The 13236-nt window shown below is 43.4% G+C and overlaps 1 protein-coding gene across 3 annotated transcripts in view; it reads right to left on the reverse strand.

Annotated features, from left to right (window-relative positions):
- Positions 1–798: 798 nt before the first annotated feature.
- Maged1 (MAGE family member D1) overlaps positions 799–13236 on the reverse strand; it is a 93304-nt gene continuing 80866 nt past the window's right edge. For 2 of the 3 annotated variants that reach the window (XM_090326621.1, XM_090326622.1), the window contains exons 2-13: positions 8714–8785; positions 7317–8039; positions 5735–6400; positions 5556–5619; positions 5019–5098; positions 4765–4856; positions 4470–4549; positions 4336–4378; positions 4010–4072; positions 3341–3455; positions 1220–1605; positions 799–1016 (exon numbers count right to left, since the gene is read on the reverse strand). In XM_090326621.1, coding sequence (XP_090182747.1) covers positions 1228–1605; positions 3341–3455; positions 4010–4072; positions 4336–4378; positions 4470–4549; positions 4765–4856; positions 5019–5098; positions 5556–5619; positions 5735–6400; positions 7317–8039; positions 8714–8758 — 2349 coding nt within the window. In that variant the 5' untranslated portion in view covers positions 8759–8785 and the 3' untranslated portion in view covers positions 799–1016; positions 1220–1227. Of the gene's footprint in view, positions 1017–1219; positions 1606–3340; positions 3456–4009; positions 4073–4335; positions 4379–4469; positions 4550–4764; positions 4857–5018; positions 5099–5555; positions 5620–5734; positions 6401–7316; positions 8040–8713; positions 8786–9299; positions 9462–13236 lie in introns of those variants that run through there. The other variant, XM_090326620.1, reaches the window with a different exon arrangement.

Genomic DNA, 13236 nt, shown 5'->3' on the forward strand with positions numbered 1-13236 from the left:
AAAAGGTACAAATAAAGCTGTGGCTCAAGTGGTAAGACCACTAGCCTTGAGTGAAGACACCAAAGGACAGTTCCCAGGACCCAAGTTCAAGCCTCATTAATCAGCGCTTGCATAAGTGCATGCCTGCACACACACCACACAGAAACTGAAAAACAAATCTATAGCCTCTGTAATGAAACTAGATTTGAGGGGTAAGGGTTTCTAAGGGTTTCCTAAAGGGATAGGTTATTGGACTGATTTCTAGACATTCAAGAGTCATGCATAGGAGTTCATCCCTTTACAAACAATGTGGCTATAAGGGTATTCTCATAGGAACTTAAGTACCTGTCATCAATTTTTCTTAATTTCTGCTCTTGCCCCCATCCTCGATTTCCTTCATTTCCCACAGACAGAGTAACTAGCACCCCTGAATCAGAATCCACTGACTTTTCTCGCCCCACTCTGGATCTTGTCATCACCTGTATGTTCTAACTTCCCCTTCCTTCTTAAATCTAATTGTCTATTAACAGTCTCACTTTTCTTCAGTATCCCATTTCTAATGTTTGAAATTGAATCAATGCCCCCAGCATATCTCACACGAGTTGCTTATATGGAATTTACTAAATATTAGTTATTGGGTCTCATTAACACCTTTGTTCATTGATCCCTCTGTTGTTTGATTCCTAATTTATTAGCCATATAAATACATATTTCTATTATCTTGAAAGCTCATCTGCGCTTAGCTTAGAGCTAGTGTCTTTTCCCATGAAAGGTACTGTTATCTTCCTAAATATAGAAAACAACACAAAGCACATCAAATTCACTTTGCAATTTCAACGTTTATTTCTGATACCAAAACTTGACAGCACACAAGAAAAAAAACAAAGCAACAGACAGGAACAGCAAATGAATTTATCTTGCATGCCACTTTCCATCAACAGGACGTGGCTCTCTAGATAGATAAGTTTAGAAGGAATCTGAGGCTTCAGCCTCACTTGGGGAAAAACTATTCCAACTGACGAACAGCATCCATGAACCTAAGAAAGAAAAAGGTTTAAAAATATCAATGATATGCATTAAATAGGAGAAGCATGGCACCAAATATTGCTCCTATTTCCCTCATCTCCCCACCATGGGTTTCTTATGATTCCTAGTTTTATGCATACAAATTTGACCTCATCAAACCTATTATCTCTGTTCCCAAGAACCTCAATTGTCCAATCCAAATAGATATGCTTACCCAATATATTACTCGACCCAGAAAAAACCAATGGCACCAAAGTTGGCAGCAAAGTTGGCACTGGCTGTACCACCAGGACCAATAATAGGACCAGTGAAGGTCTGAGGAAATCTGGAGCGGGCATTCTGGTGGTATCTAGCCCAGAAGGTGAATGGGATTCTGGACCAGGGATCTCCAAAATCTCCTTCTTCATCCCAGGTCAGCAGCTCAAATTCAATGTCATCCCAGCTCCAGGGACCAGACACAGCCTCATCTCCAATCCCCATTCGGTTTCTTGCTTCAGCCCGGGCCTCAGCCTCAGCTGCTGCAGCATCTAAAGCATCCAAAGCCTCATCTGCAGCCTCCATGAATTGTGCAGTCCAGTCACGAGGATCTCTTTTCTGAACCTGAGATGAGAAATACAAAACAAAATAAAACTCAATTTATAATATAGCCACAACATACAATCTTAAATGTCTTCCAATATATATATATATACACACACACAACAAAATGGAATATTACTTGGCCTTTAAAAGTAACAAAATCCAGGCATTTGTTGACAATATGGATAAATCTAAAGGACACTATGCTAAACAAGCCAGCTACAGAAAGACAAATACTACTATGTGATCTCCTATTGGTAAAATTCCAAAAAGCCAATTTCCTAAGTAAAGTAGAATGGTGATTTGCCAAGACCTAGAGTGAAGTGAGCAAGCATCAGAAAGGTATTATTTAAAGGATATGAAATTTCAGATAGATTGAGTTAGATAAGTCCTATAGACCTATGGTATACAATGATGACTATAGTTAGTAATTATGTATTACATATTTGAAAGTTGCAGATAATTGGTTTTAAATGTTAATAATTGAAAAAGGTAAACATATGAAGTAATGGGTTATTATACAATATACATATATCATCAAACACAACAATGAACCCCACAAATATACACAATTTTTAGTAATCAGTTAAAACTAAGTGAAAAGAACAGTTAATACAAATAAAAATAAAATCATGTGGCCCATATATAATATATATATATACATATATATATATTTGCCAATTATACTGTAATAAAGCTTAGGAGAAAAATTTGGTTTTCAAAATATGGCATTTAATCTGAAGAAACTATTTATCCTCTCTAACTGAAATTTCATACACTTTAACCAGCCTCCTCTCATGCCCCATCCTATCCTTGGCGCTGGCAAGGATCATTCTGTTTTTCCATGAGTGTAACTTCTTTTTGTCAGTTGTGGGACTTGAACTCTGGGTCTGGGAGCTCTTTAGCTCAAAGCTAGCACTCTGCTACTTTGAGCCACAGCACCACTTCCTCTTTTCTGGTGGTTAATGGGAGATAAGAGTCTCCTGGGGCCCTGGAATTTGGTCTATTGGTAAGAGTACTTGCCTAGCACGTACAAAGACCCAGGTTCAATTCCTTGGTACCACATATATTTTTTTTAAAAAAGCCAAAAGTGGTGCTGTGGCTCAAGTGGTAGAGTGTTAGGCCTTTTGAAAGCCCAAGGACAGTGCTCAGGCCATGAGTTCAAGCCCTGACCAAAAAAATGTATCCTGGACTGGCTTTGAACCATGATTTTAAGATCTTGGTATTACAATTGTGAGTCACCAGTGCCACCCAGCTTGAATGTTACTTTTTAGGAGTCCACATTGAGATCATTTAGCAAAAATACCCAAAAAAGATGCCAGTTCTAGGACCTGAACTTAGGGCCTTGATGCTGTCCCTGAGCTTTTTACTCTATGACTTCAGCTACAATTCCACTTCAGGGGAGGCAGAGGTTGGTAGTTAACTGGAGCTAAGAGTTTTATGAACTTTCCTGCCTGGACTGGCTTTGAACCTCAATTCTCAGACCTCAGCCTCCTGAGTATCTAGGATTATATGAGTGAGCCACCAATGCCCAGAAATTAAAAAAAAAAACTTAAAAAAATTTAATATACATTAACCATCAACATATCAAGGACCTTATTTCATTATTGTTCACACAGCAATAGCAATATACCTAGGATATATATCATCATTCTTGCTCTGGACCATGGATATACTTTATCCTTTAACTTAACCTATCATCCGAGCCATGGATATGTCCCTTAACCTATCAATTCTAGAGCAGTTCTTCTATTACCTCTGCAATGAATCGCAACACTTTCATCTTGCTAGTCTCATGGTAGGAACGGAGACCCCAGAGGAACTCATACTCAGGAGGGTTGCTGTTGGGCACTCGTCTATAGTCCAGGTATCTGAAAGAGTGAGAAAGTCTGTGTCAACCTACCCAGGCAGAATAAAAGCATACCAATACGTAAGAAACTCAAGAGTTCAATATTTATTTCAAATAAAACTCTCTTACACTATATTCATTCCCAAACACAATTTAAGAGCATTTAATAATTGGATCTTTGTATTCCTGTGTCAGTATGCAATCATGCACAGCTAAATAAGTATATAGAGTCACAGAAAAAAAAACAAAAACAAACATCAATCTTACTTCATATGCCAAATTTCTAGCTCCATGTTCTTGTAATCCTGTTGAGCCATGGATAGGCCTATTGTAATCATTACACTGCTGCACAAACAAATCTAACTGATATAGCCTTGAGAATGTCTATCTTAAAGACCGTGGACAAGTTTCACTTATAAGACAACTATATGGCAGAAATTTCCAACCTTAAGAAATATACTCAATAAGGAATGAGTACAGACTAGTTTCTTTGTGAACATATATACAGTAACACTGTGAAAGAAAGAAAGAAAAAAAGAAAGAAAGAAAATGGCCCTCATACATTATATTACTTACTTCTGCTTTACAAATTCATAAGTAAGAAGTTTTCTCAGGTCTCCAAGAAGGGGATGTCTCACCCTGATAGTTTTTTTTTTAAAAAAAGAAAAATATAATCAGACTATGACTTTACCTAAAGGCAAAGAGCTTTCCAAGCACTGAGTCAGAAATATGAAAAGAAGAAAAATTCAGAACTGTTTCTCTATCTACCCAGATCACATCCTTGGGCTCTGAACCTCCCCAAACACCCCTCCTCACCAGACAACCAGGTTAATGTAATTCTGTGACCATCCTCTGTTGCCAAAATATGATTCAAACACCAAGAGATGAGTGCCCAATCATACCCTGGACGCAGTCCCATCTTGCGTAGTGCCTCCCAAAGAACCGCTGCAGTAGGAGGCAAGAGGAGAAAGGGCATACAGAATGAGCTTGGAAATCAGTTTGTGACCAACCCCCTACTACAAGTCCAGCCACTCACCTTCACTGGCACGGTTGCCATTCATAAAGATGATGCCCAGAATCACTAAGAGGAGGCCCAGCTTGGGTGTGTCTTTGGTCCTAAAGAAGTATAAAAAGAATATGTTTTCAGTAGGCATTTGCACGAACACACCTCGGCATACCCAACTAGCTTCTTCAATACTCTGAGATAGGGGAAAATTATACCTCAGCTTTACCCCTGACATCCTATTCAACCCTAAACCTAATAATTTGAAACTCTTAGAAAAAGTTTCTGAGAAAGATCATTTTCCTTTCCACCTCCTTTCCCATCTTACGTTCCCAGTATGCCAGCAAGGGATTCAGGGGTACTGATTAGAATATACAGGTGTTCTTCTTTGTCAATTTCCTTCAGTTGAATCCCAAATTTCTACAGGGGTAAGAAAACAGAGGATGAGATTACAAAACTTGTCATAAGATACCCACAGGCAGTCCCTGTGAAACTTGCCCTAAACACCCAGTAGGAATCCCATGAAATCTTTGAAATCAAGATTTTTTCCATTATTCCACTCTTTCAGGGCTGCATTCTTACCTTCTCCAAGACAAAGCAAGCACGTTCAATGATTTCTGGATAAACATCAGTGTATTCTCGGATGATGTCCCTCAGCATTTCTGTAGGAGAAGGGGGCAACTTGAATGAGCCAGAGGAACAAAGCAGTAGTCCCTTTGCCAAGCCTGCTGAGTATAGCATACTCAGGATACTCCAAGATGTAAAAAAGGAACCACCTATGTATGGAATGGAAAGGACAGGGACTAAAGGTACCAGGCACGGGCAGCTCATGCCTACAATCCCAGCTATTCAAGAGGCTGAGATCTGAGGATCACAGTTGAAAGGCAGCCTAGGGAAGGAGAAAGTTCATGAGAATCTTATCTTCAATTTACAGCCAAAGTTGGAATTGGAGGTGTGGCTCCAGTGGAAGATTACCAACCTTAAGTAAAAACTCTCAAGGGACAGTGATCAGGTCCTGAATTCAAGCACTAGTACTAGCACACACAAAAAAGGAAGGGACACATAAGCAAAAGCAAAGGAATGTCGTTAAAATACATGGAAGGGGCCTTGGATGCCTACCTGAGCGTTTGATGGGTACCTTAGTGTAGTCTTTAAGCATCAGGTACTTGACCAACTTATTTGCCTTGGAAGAGAAAAAGAAAGAGAATTGTATTTGCAGAAAACTTGGCTAATTATAAATGAAAGAACAACCATAATATAAAAAGGAGGAAAGTAAAAAGTGGAGGGACAGCTCTTACTCTTTCCTGAAGAAGGGCCACATCTCGGGGTTGTGGGGCACCCAGATTCTGAGAGGCACGAGAGTTGGGGGAGGGTCGAAGGTTAGGTGAGGGTCGCAGGTTCTGCCAGTCAGGTGGAATTGGCCAATCGGGAGTTATCCAGTCAGGTGGAATTGGCCAGTCAGTGGGAAGTGACCAATCAGGTGGAAGTGGCCAATCAGGTGGTAGTGGCCAATCAGGAGGGCCCTGCCAATCGGGAGGGCCCTGCCAGCTAGCTGGTGTCTGCCATCCTGATGGAGTCTGCCATCCAGGAGGATTCTGCCAGGCTACAGGGTTTGGCCAGACAACTGGACCAGGCCAGACAATAGGATTTGGCCAGATCACTGGATTCTGCCAGATCACAGGGCTTGGCCAGATTACTGGATTCTGCCAAGCAACTGGATTCTGCCAGGCTGTTGGGGTCTGCCTAGCCACAGGGTTCTGACGTGCTGGTGGGGTCTGCCTAGCTGTCTGGTTTTGCCAGCCAGATGGATTCTGCCAAGCCAGTGGAGTCTGCCAGAGCACATGAGGGGGTGCACCAGGTGCGTTTTGAGTGGTCACTGGAACAGGTGGAGATCTCCATGTTCCTCCAGACAGTGGAGGCCGTCTCTGATCCCCAGTGCTCTCTTCCACATTCAAGTTATTAATCTGCATCATCAAAAATAATTCTGAGGTTACTAATTGTTCCTGTGCCCTTCCTGTATCTACCTCTAAACACTCACCAACATCGATAGCAGGGCCCACTAGACACTGGTCCACCTTGAATTCTAGACCTACCTTTTACAGTCTAAAAGGAAGGGATTTCCTCTCCAACCCAAAGAGAGAGCAATCAAAGGTTGCTTTTCCTCTTCTTATGCCTACCATTACTTTGTTTGTGTAGCCCTGAATGAATCATTTAGGTATTTCACCTTGCTTACACTTAAGCTTCTTTTTCTGTATAACTGAAACTAGGAGTTTGGATGTAGTGGTCCATACCTTAAACCCCAACTACTACTCAGAAGGTAGAAGACAGGATTGTGGTTTGAGGCCAGCCATAGCAAAAAATAAAGTTACTGAGACCCTATCCTCAAAACAAGCCCGGTATAGTGTCATTTACACCTGAAATCTCAGCGCAGAGGAGTTGAAGGTAGGAGTATCCTAATTCAAAGCTATCCCTAAAAAAAAAACACCTAAACTAAAAAGGGGTAGGGGGCCTAATTCCTTAGTACAGTACACAGCAAGCACAAGGCCCCAAGTTCCAACAGCAGTATCACCAAAAATAGACAACAAAAACCCTCAGATTATAGTCCCTAGTAAGGAGGTACCTGTAATTACAGATCTAATGAAGAAACCTGTATGAGTGCACCTAGCTTGAGTCCTAACACACAATGGCTGCTATCTGAATATAAGCAGAATTATACACAGGTAGTATATATCTGTGTCTCTGTATTAACTGTTCATCAATTTGTGGACAAAAGAAAACATTTAACTCAATATCTACTACAAACCAGTTGAATAATTATATTTACATGTATTTTTGTTTAAAAGAAACCTCAAAGAAGGATAACATTAGCAGAGATCTCACCTTGCGGGTTCTCTTGCCACGAATTATAGTACGAGACTCCAGATTCTGAGCCTGGGAGCCATCCACTGATGTCTGTGCAGCTGCACCATCAGGTTCATATATACCTAAGTTGGTCTCTATGTCACTCTGGCAAGTGGCCATTTTGGCCTCATTTATGTTCTGGTTCTGGCTATCAGCTGTAGGAACCTTAGTAGTATCATTCCACACCTTGAAGGCCGTCTTAGGCTGGTTGTTAGCTATCTCACTGGCCTTAGGAGATGGAGAGAAATTGTAGTTGGCATTTGGGCCCAAATTAGTAGTGGCTTTCTGTGCCTTAACGGCCATCTCAGACTTGCTAGTGGGCAATTCACCGGTGTTTCCCGCATGGGCAAACTCATAGGCAGCATTTGGGCCCCTTAGAGTGGCATTGTGGTACTTAACAGATGCCTTAGGCTGGCCATTGGGCATCTCCTTGGCATTATGTGTCTGAGAGAAATCATAAACACCATTTGGGCCTTTTGTGGTATCATTCTGGCCTCTAAAAGGTGTCTTAGGCCTAGCGGCTGCTACTGAAACCTCAGTATCATCCACTGCATTGGCAGTTTGAGGCTGTAAATTCTGGGGACTAGCAGTCTGGTCGCTAGCAACTGCTGCGGCCTGGTTAGTAGGTGGAGCCTCTGAGATGTGGATGGCCTCCATCAAGGTCTGCATAAGCAAGGCGCTGTCTTCTACAGAGGCCTCAGCCTGAAAATACAGGAGAGAGAGAGGAAAAAAAAACCCAACTAAATATCCAGGCCTCAAAAGGCAGAAAAGGGGTGGCCGAGCATAGCTGGAAAGCTCAGCAGGAGGCAGACAGTGTACAAACAGGCCAGCCTGAGATAGAGATCTAGGGGGCAGACCAGGGTCAAAGGGAGGAGGAGGTGGGGCCAGCACAAATAGTGGTAAATGTGGGGGAGGGGGAGAGGGGTGGAGCCGCTTGAGGAGGCAGCGTGGAGTGGGGTGGGGCACTGAGGAGGGCCCACGAGGTTAGCAGTAGGAACTCAGTATGTGAGGCGGCGCTAGGAGTTGAGGCTAAGCGGGATCGCAAAGGGTGAAAAATGCAGGAGAAAGGTGGGAGGATGGGGGCAGGGGCGACAGACTGCTTGGCATGCATCAGGAATGGGGGGAAAAAAAGGTTCCTTGCAAACAGACAGTCTCTGGGCAAATTGCCTTACCTAACAGGGTCTCCCCTTTCTCTGAGCAGGGACTAACAGCAGAAAAGGGATGCCCCTCCCCCTCCCCTAAATGCTGGAAAAAAGAGAGCCAATGGACTCTAGGCACGAAAGGACAAACTGGACTCTGGCAATTGGGAAAGTGAAGAAGCCCTAAGAGGGAGGCTCTCCCGCTTGAGAAATGGCGGGGTAAGGAAAGGAGCTCACCTGGATGCCGAGAAGGCCCGCGCCACAGTCCGTGTTCTGAGCCATGGCTCCCGTCTCAGGCAAGAGCGGAGCCTAGGGGGTGGGGTGATCAAAGAGAGGCGAGGCATTACACTGAGGAAGGCAGAGATAGATACAAGGGGCCGGATAGGGGGGTGTGGTCTGGTGGGAAGCTGAGGAGAGAAACGAGGTGCTGGGTTTCAAGAACCAGCCAGAATGGGGCGGGAAAAGTAAATGGATTTCCCGATGGAGATTCCGAATCTCCACAAGCTGGCCGGGAAGGTCTTCACATAGCGATTTAGAAAGCAGAAAGAAGCGTGGGTGGGGGTGAGGTTAGGGTGGCATTCGAATATGCCAATTTCAACGGACATTTAAAATAGATATTATCAAAAAACCTAGAAGGGTTCTGTGAGCTGAGTTCTCATAAGGAATGAGTGTTTCAAATCAGGAAGGATTGGGGGGCGGGGAGACGGGTTTCAGGCAGCGGAAGGGGTCTCTGAATCGAGAGGTAATGGAACTGGAAATTAAAAATGGAGGGGGGGGCCGCACTACGATGGGGAAAGATGCCCTGTCGGGGGGATAATCTCACCTTGCCTTCCATGGCCCCAACCCCAACCCCCTCAGCGTCTGCCTTCTTCACTCCTCAGGATCTGGATTGCGGAGTTTGGCTCCCAGCACCTCACTGTCTCCCAACCCAGGAGAAAATGCCAGCGCGGCAGCGACGACCCCGCCTCTTTGACTAATATACCACCCACCGCCTGAGGACAAGACGCGCATGCGCAAGGCCTAACTGACCAAATAAAAGCCCCGCCCCTTTTCCCAACAAAAGCTTCTTCCAGGAGACCACTGTGCGCATGTGTGCATGGAGGAACAACCACCCCTCCTCACCCTCCCACCGGCTTGCTTCTTTGCCAATACACCGCTCACAACCAACCAACTCCACTGGTTGAAAAGGTTCCTCCTCTTTCTGTGCACGCCTCCCTGACAGAGGAGCCTAGGGCTCTAGGTTCCACCCCTTAGCCCCTCAAAGGGCCCCCCTACCTATTCCGCATTGCGTCTCTATTCTGTCCCTCCCCCCTCCCCTATGCAGAGCCCTTCCAGTCAGGTCCTCTCATCTATCCACCCTGTTGCCTAGCACCGGTTAGGTCTCAACTGAGGTATCAATATAGGGGGTGCCTGATTGCAACAAGTGTTTGACGTCTGTGCAGTTGACCTACTTCGTGACACAGGAAATAAAAAGACCGAAAAAGCCAGAGTGGAGTTAAAGTAGCAATACCTCACAAGACTCCATGTTACCCTCTCCCCTCTAGCTGCCAGACTAAAAAGAACAGTAGATTATTTCTTGCTCTATTTTTTTTCCAGCTCCAGACATGGAAATACTTTAGGAAATGTGGGGGAAGGAAAGGCACAGCTTGTACTTCACAGTAGGGTCTGTGCTTCCCTTTCCCAACAGCCCTGGGGAGTGGGTGCCAGCACCCCCATTTTAAAACACCTAGAAACTGAGACACAGGCAGTGCATTAGCCAGACAAGGCAAATTTTGGGTCTGTGTTTTCCTGACTGCAAAGCTCATGAAACCTCCCCCACCGCAACACCTGCACCAAGTGAAATAAATTTATTTAGGTTCTATGGAGTCTAAACTCATGTTCTGAGTTCTGTGGGGATCCAGCCAGGTAGACCTTGCTCTTTGGAATCCATTCTGTGCTCCCACCCACAGGCATCTTTCTATGAGTAATGCTGTCACACTGTCCCCCAGGCCTTCCTTGTGCCTGCTCAGCCTGACAGGACAGTCAGATGCTTATGTGCCTGCCCTGCAGGGAGAAACTGGGCTGGACTTGAGAATTCCAACGACTGTGTACTGGCTGCCTGTATCTGACTTTGTGAGCCTCCTTGGGTCACTCAACTTCTCTGAGCCTCTTTTCTCAATATACAAAATGGCAAACACGGCAAGTGAGTCCTGCCCAAGGAAAGACACAGGTTGCTGTGCTTCTGGGATGACTGGACAAACTCACCATGGAAGAAAATGATATACAGATGTAAGGTGACTCAAACTAAACTGATAACGCTCCAAAATCCAAGGCAGAACTCTGTGGATGGCCTATTAATTCTGCCATAAGCTCCTTCCAGGAGCCTGAATATGAAAGGAAGATAATGGTAGGAAGGACTGCAGCATTTGGTCCCCAAAGGCCAACATCAATTCTGCCTGGCTGGATGACTTTCCTCATCTGTTGCATAGCAACCTACCCCTGTCAGCTGCCTGTTTTTCCTCAGCACTTCCTCTGTAAAGTGTCTGCAGTAGGACGTGATCAGACTCAGGAAAGGAGGTCTAAAATGCATCTCATATGCTATCAGCTTCTACATCAGCACCTCAGGTCATAACTTATCCCATAAATTCTAGATCTGTGATCTAATCAACTACCTCACTTCTCCAATTGCCTAGAGGTACCAAACTGATTCTCCTTTCCACCATCCCTTCTTGTTATGCCTTCTCCCCACATCAGACTATAAGGTTTTTCAGCTGATGTATTGTTGTCTGTTTCATTCATGTTATATCCTCAGCACGTAGAGCAAGATCTAGCAAATTTTATACATTTAATAATCTTTAATCAGTACATTAGTCATGTGTCAAACCTATTACTAAAATAAATCCAGGAAACAGTTTTGCTTTGATAAATTTACTTCATCACACGAATATTTGTTGTGGAAATAATGCACATAGATCACTAAAAATTCAAACACTATCAAAAATATTTTAGAAATTAAGTAAACATCATTCTAAATCTCACTACTTTATGATGAATGCTAATCTCATGTACCTCTTTTTTTTGGTCAGTCATGGGGCTTGAACTCTGGGCCTGGGCACTGTCCCTGAGCTCTTCAGCTCAAGGTTATTGCTCTACCAGGATGAGCCATAATGCCACTTCTGGTTTTCTGGTGGTTAGAGATAAGAGTGCTCGGACTGGCTTTAAACTTTGATCCTAAGATCTCAGCATCCTACTAGTAGCTAGGATTTCAGGCATGAGCCACTAGTGCCCGGATTCATGTACCCCCCCTTTTTTGGCCAGTCCTGGGCTTGAGCTCAGGGCCTGAGCACTGTCCTCGGAATTCCTCAAAGCTAGAACTCTACCACCTGAACCTCAGCAACACTTCTGGCTTTTTTTTCTATGTATGTGGTACTAAGGAATCGGACCCTGGGGGTCTTCATTCATGCTAAGCAAGCACTCTACCACTAGGCCAAACTCACGGCCCAATGTACCTTTTTTTTTGGGGGGGGAGGAGGTCATGGTGCTTGAAATTGGGCCTAGGAGCTATCCCTAAGCTCTTCAGCTCAAGGCTACCACTCTACCCTCGAGCCAAGCCCCACTTCCTAGAGGTTAATTAGAGATAAGAGTCTCAGGTTCTTTTGTGCCCTGGCTGGCTTTGAACCTATATTCGTAGATCTCAGCCTCCTGAGCAGCTAGGATTACAGGTGTGAGCCACTGTGCCCAGCTCATGTACCTTTTATATAGCACTTATAGCAAATATTGATATATTTTAAATTACGTATTTTAAATTACAGTATTTTGCTTGCTACTTATTCTTTCACTTCTACTCTACCTGTCAGATATGCATTAACCCTGTGTTTATACTTCCATATCCCAAAGGTCATAGTTTTATTATTTTGCAATAACTAAGATCATATTCTATAAGCTTTTATGCATCTGGTTTGTATTCTTTAACAACAACCTACTTTTTTAAAACAATTCATTCTTTTGAATCGGTGCATAATATTCTATGATAGGTGTGTACCATAATGTATTCAAGCATTCCCCACAGACAATACTTAGCCAGTGGTGCCCAGCTTCCCCAATGCTTTTTAATATTTATTTCAATGTCAGCACACACCCAAGAGTAAGAGTAAATATACCTTCTTAGTATCTTGTAACAGACTTTTCCCTTTTTTGCTAATTGAATGTGTATTTTTGTCATTTTCTGGTAATTTTAATTTATATTTCAGATAAGTAGTGTGGAAAAAAACATTTTTATAAAATAATGAAAACATCAGAATTCAAAATCGTGTACAAATCGTGTATCTATTTTAGGAAGGAGATTGTTTTATCTTTATTCTATCATTTTGGGGGGAGTCGTAAACAGTCTTATTAAACACTTTAATGTGGAACTCCAAGAAATAGAAAATCAAAACAATAAAATCAACAATAAATTTTGTGGCTGAGCCTGTGGCTGTTTACTCAATACCTGTAATCCAAGCCACTAGGAAGGCTAAGATAGGAGGATCATGGTTCAAAGCTAGCCCAGTCACAAAAATTCATGGGACTCTTATCTCCGACTAACCAGTAAAAACCAGAAGTGGAGCTGTGGCTCAAGTGATACAACATTACAACATTAGCCTTGAGCACAAAAGCTCAGGGGTCAGTACCTAGGTCTGACTTCAAGCCCCAAGACCAGCACAAACAACAAAAACAACAACACCATCAACAATAACATCAACAAAATTGGGGACTGGCTAGATGTATTTCAAGATTTCTTC

The sequence above is a fragment of the Megascapheus bottae genome, chromosome X (assembly GCF_031878675.1).
Source record: "Megascapheus bottae isolate mThoBot1 chromosome X, mThoBot2.hap1, whole genome shotgun sequence".
NCBI lineage: Eukaryota > Metazoa > Chordata > Mammalia > Rodentia > Geomyidae > Megascapheus > Megascapheus bottae.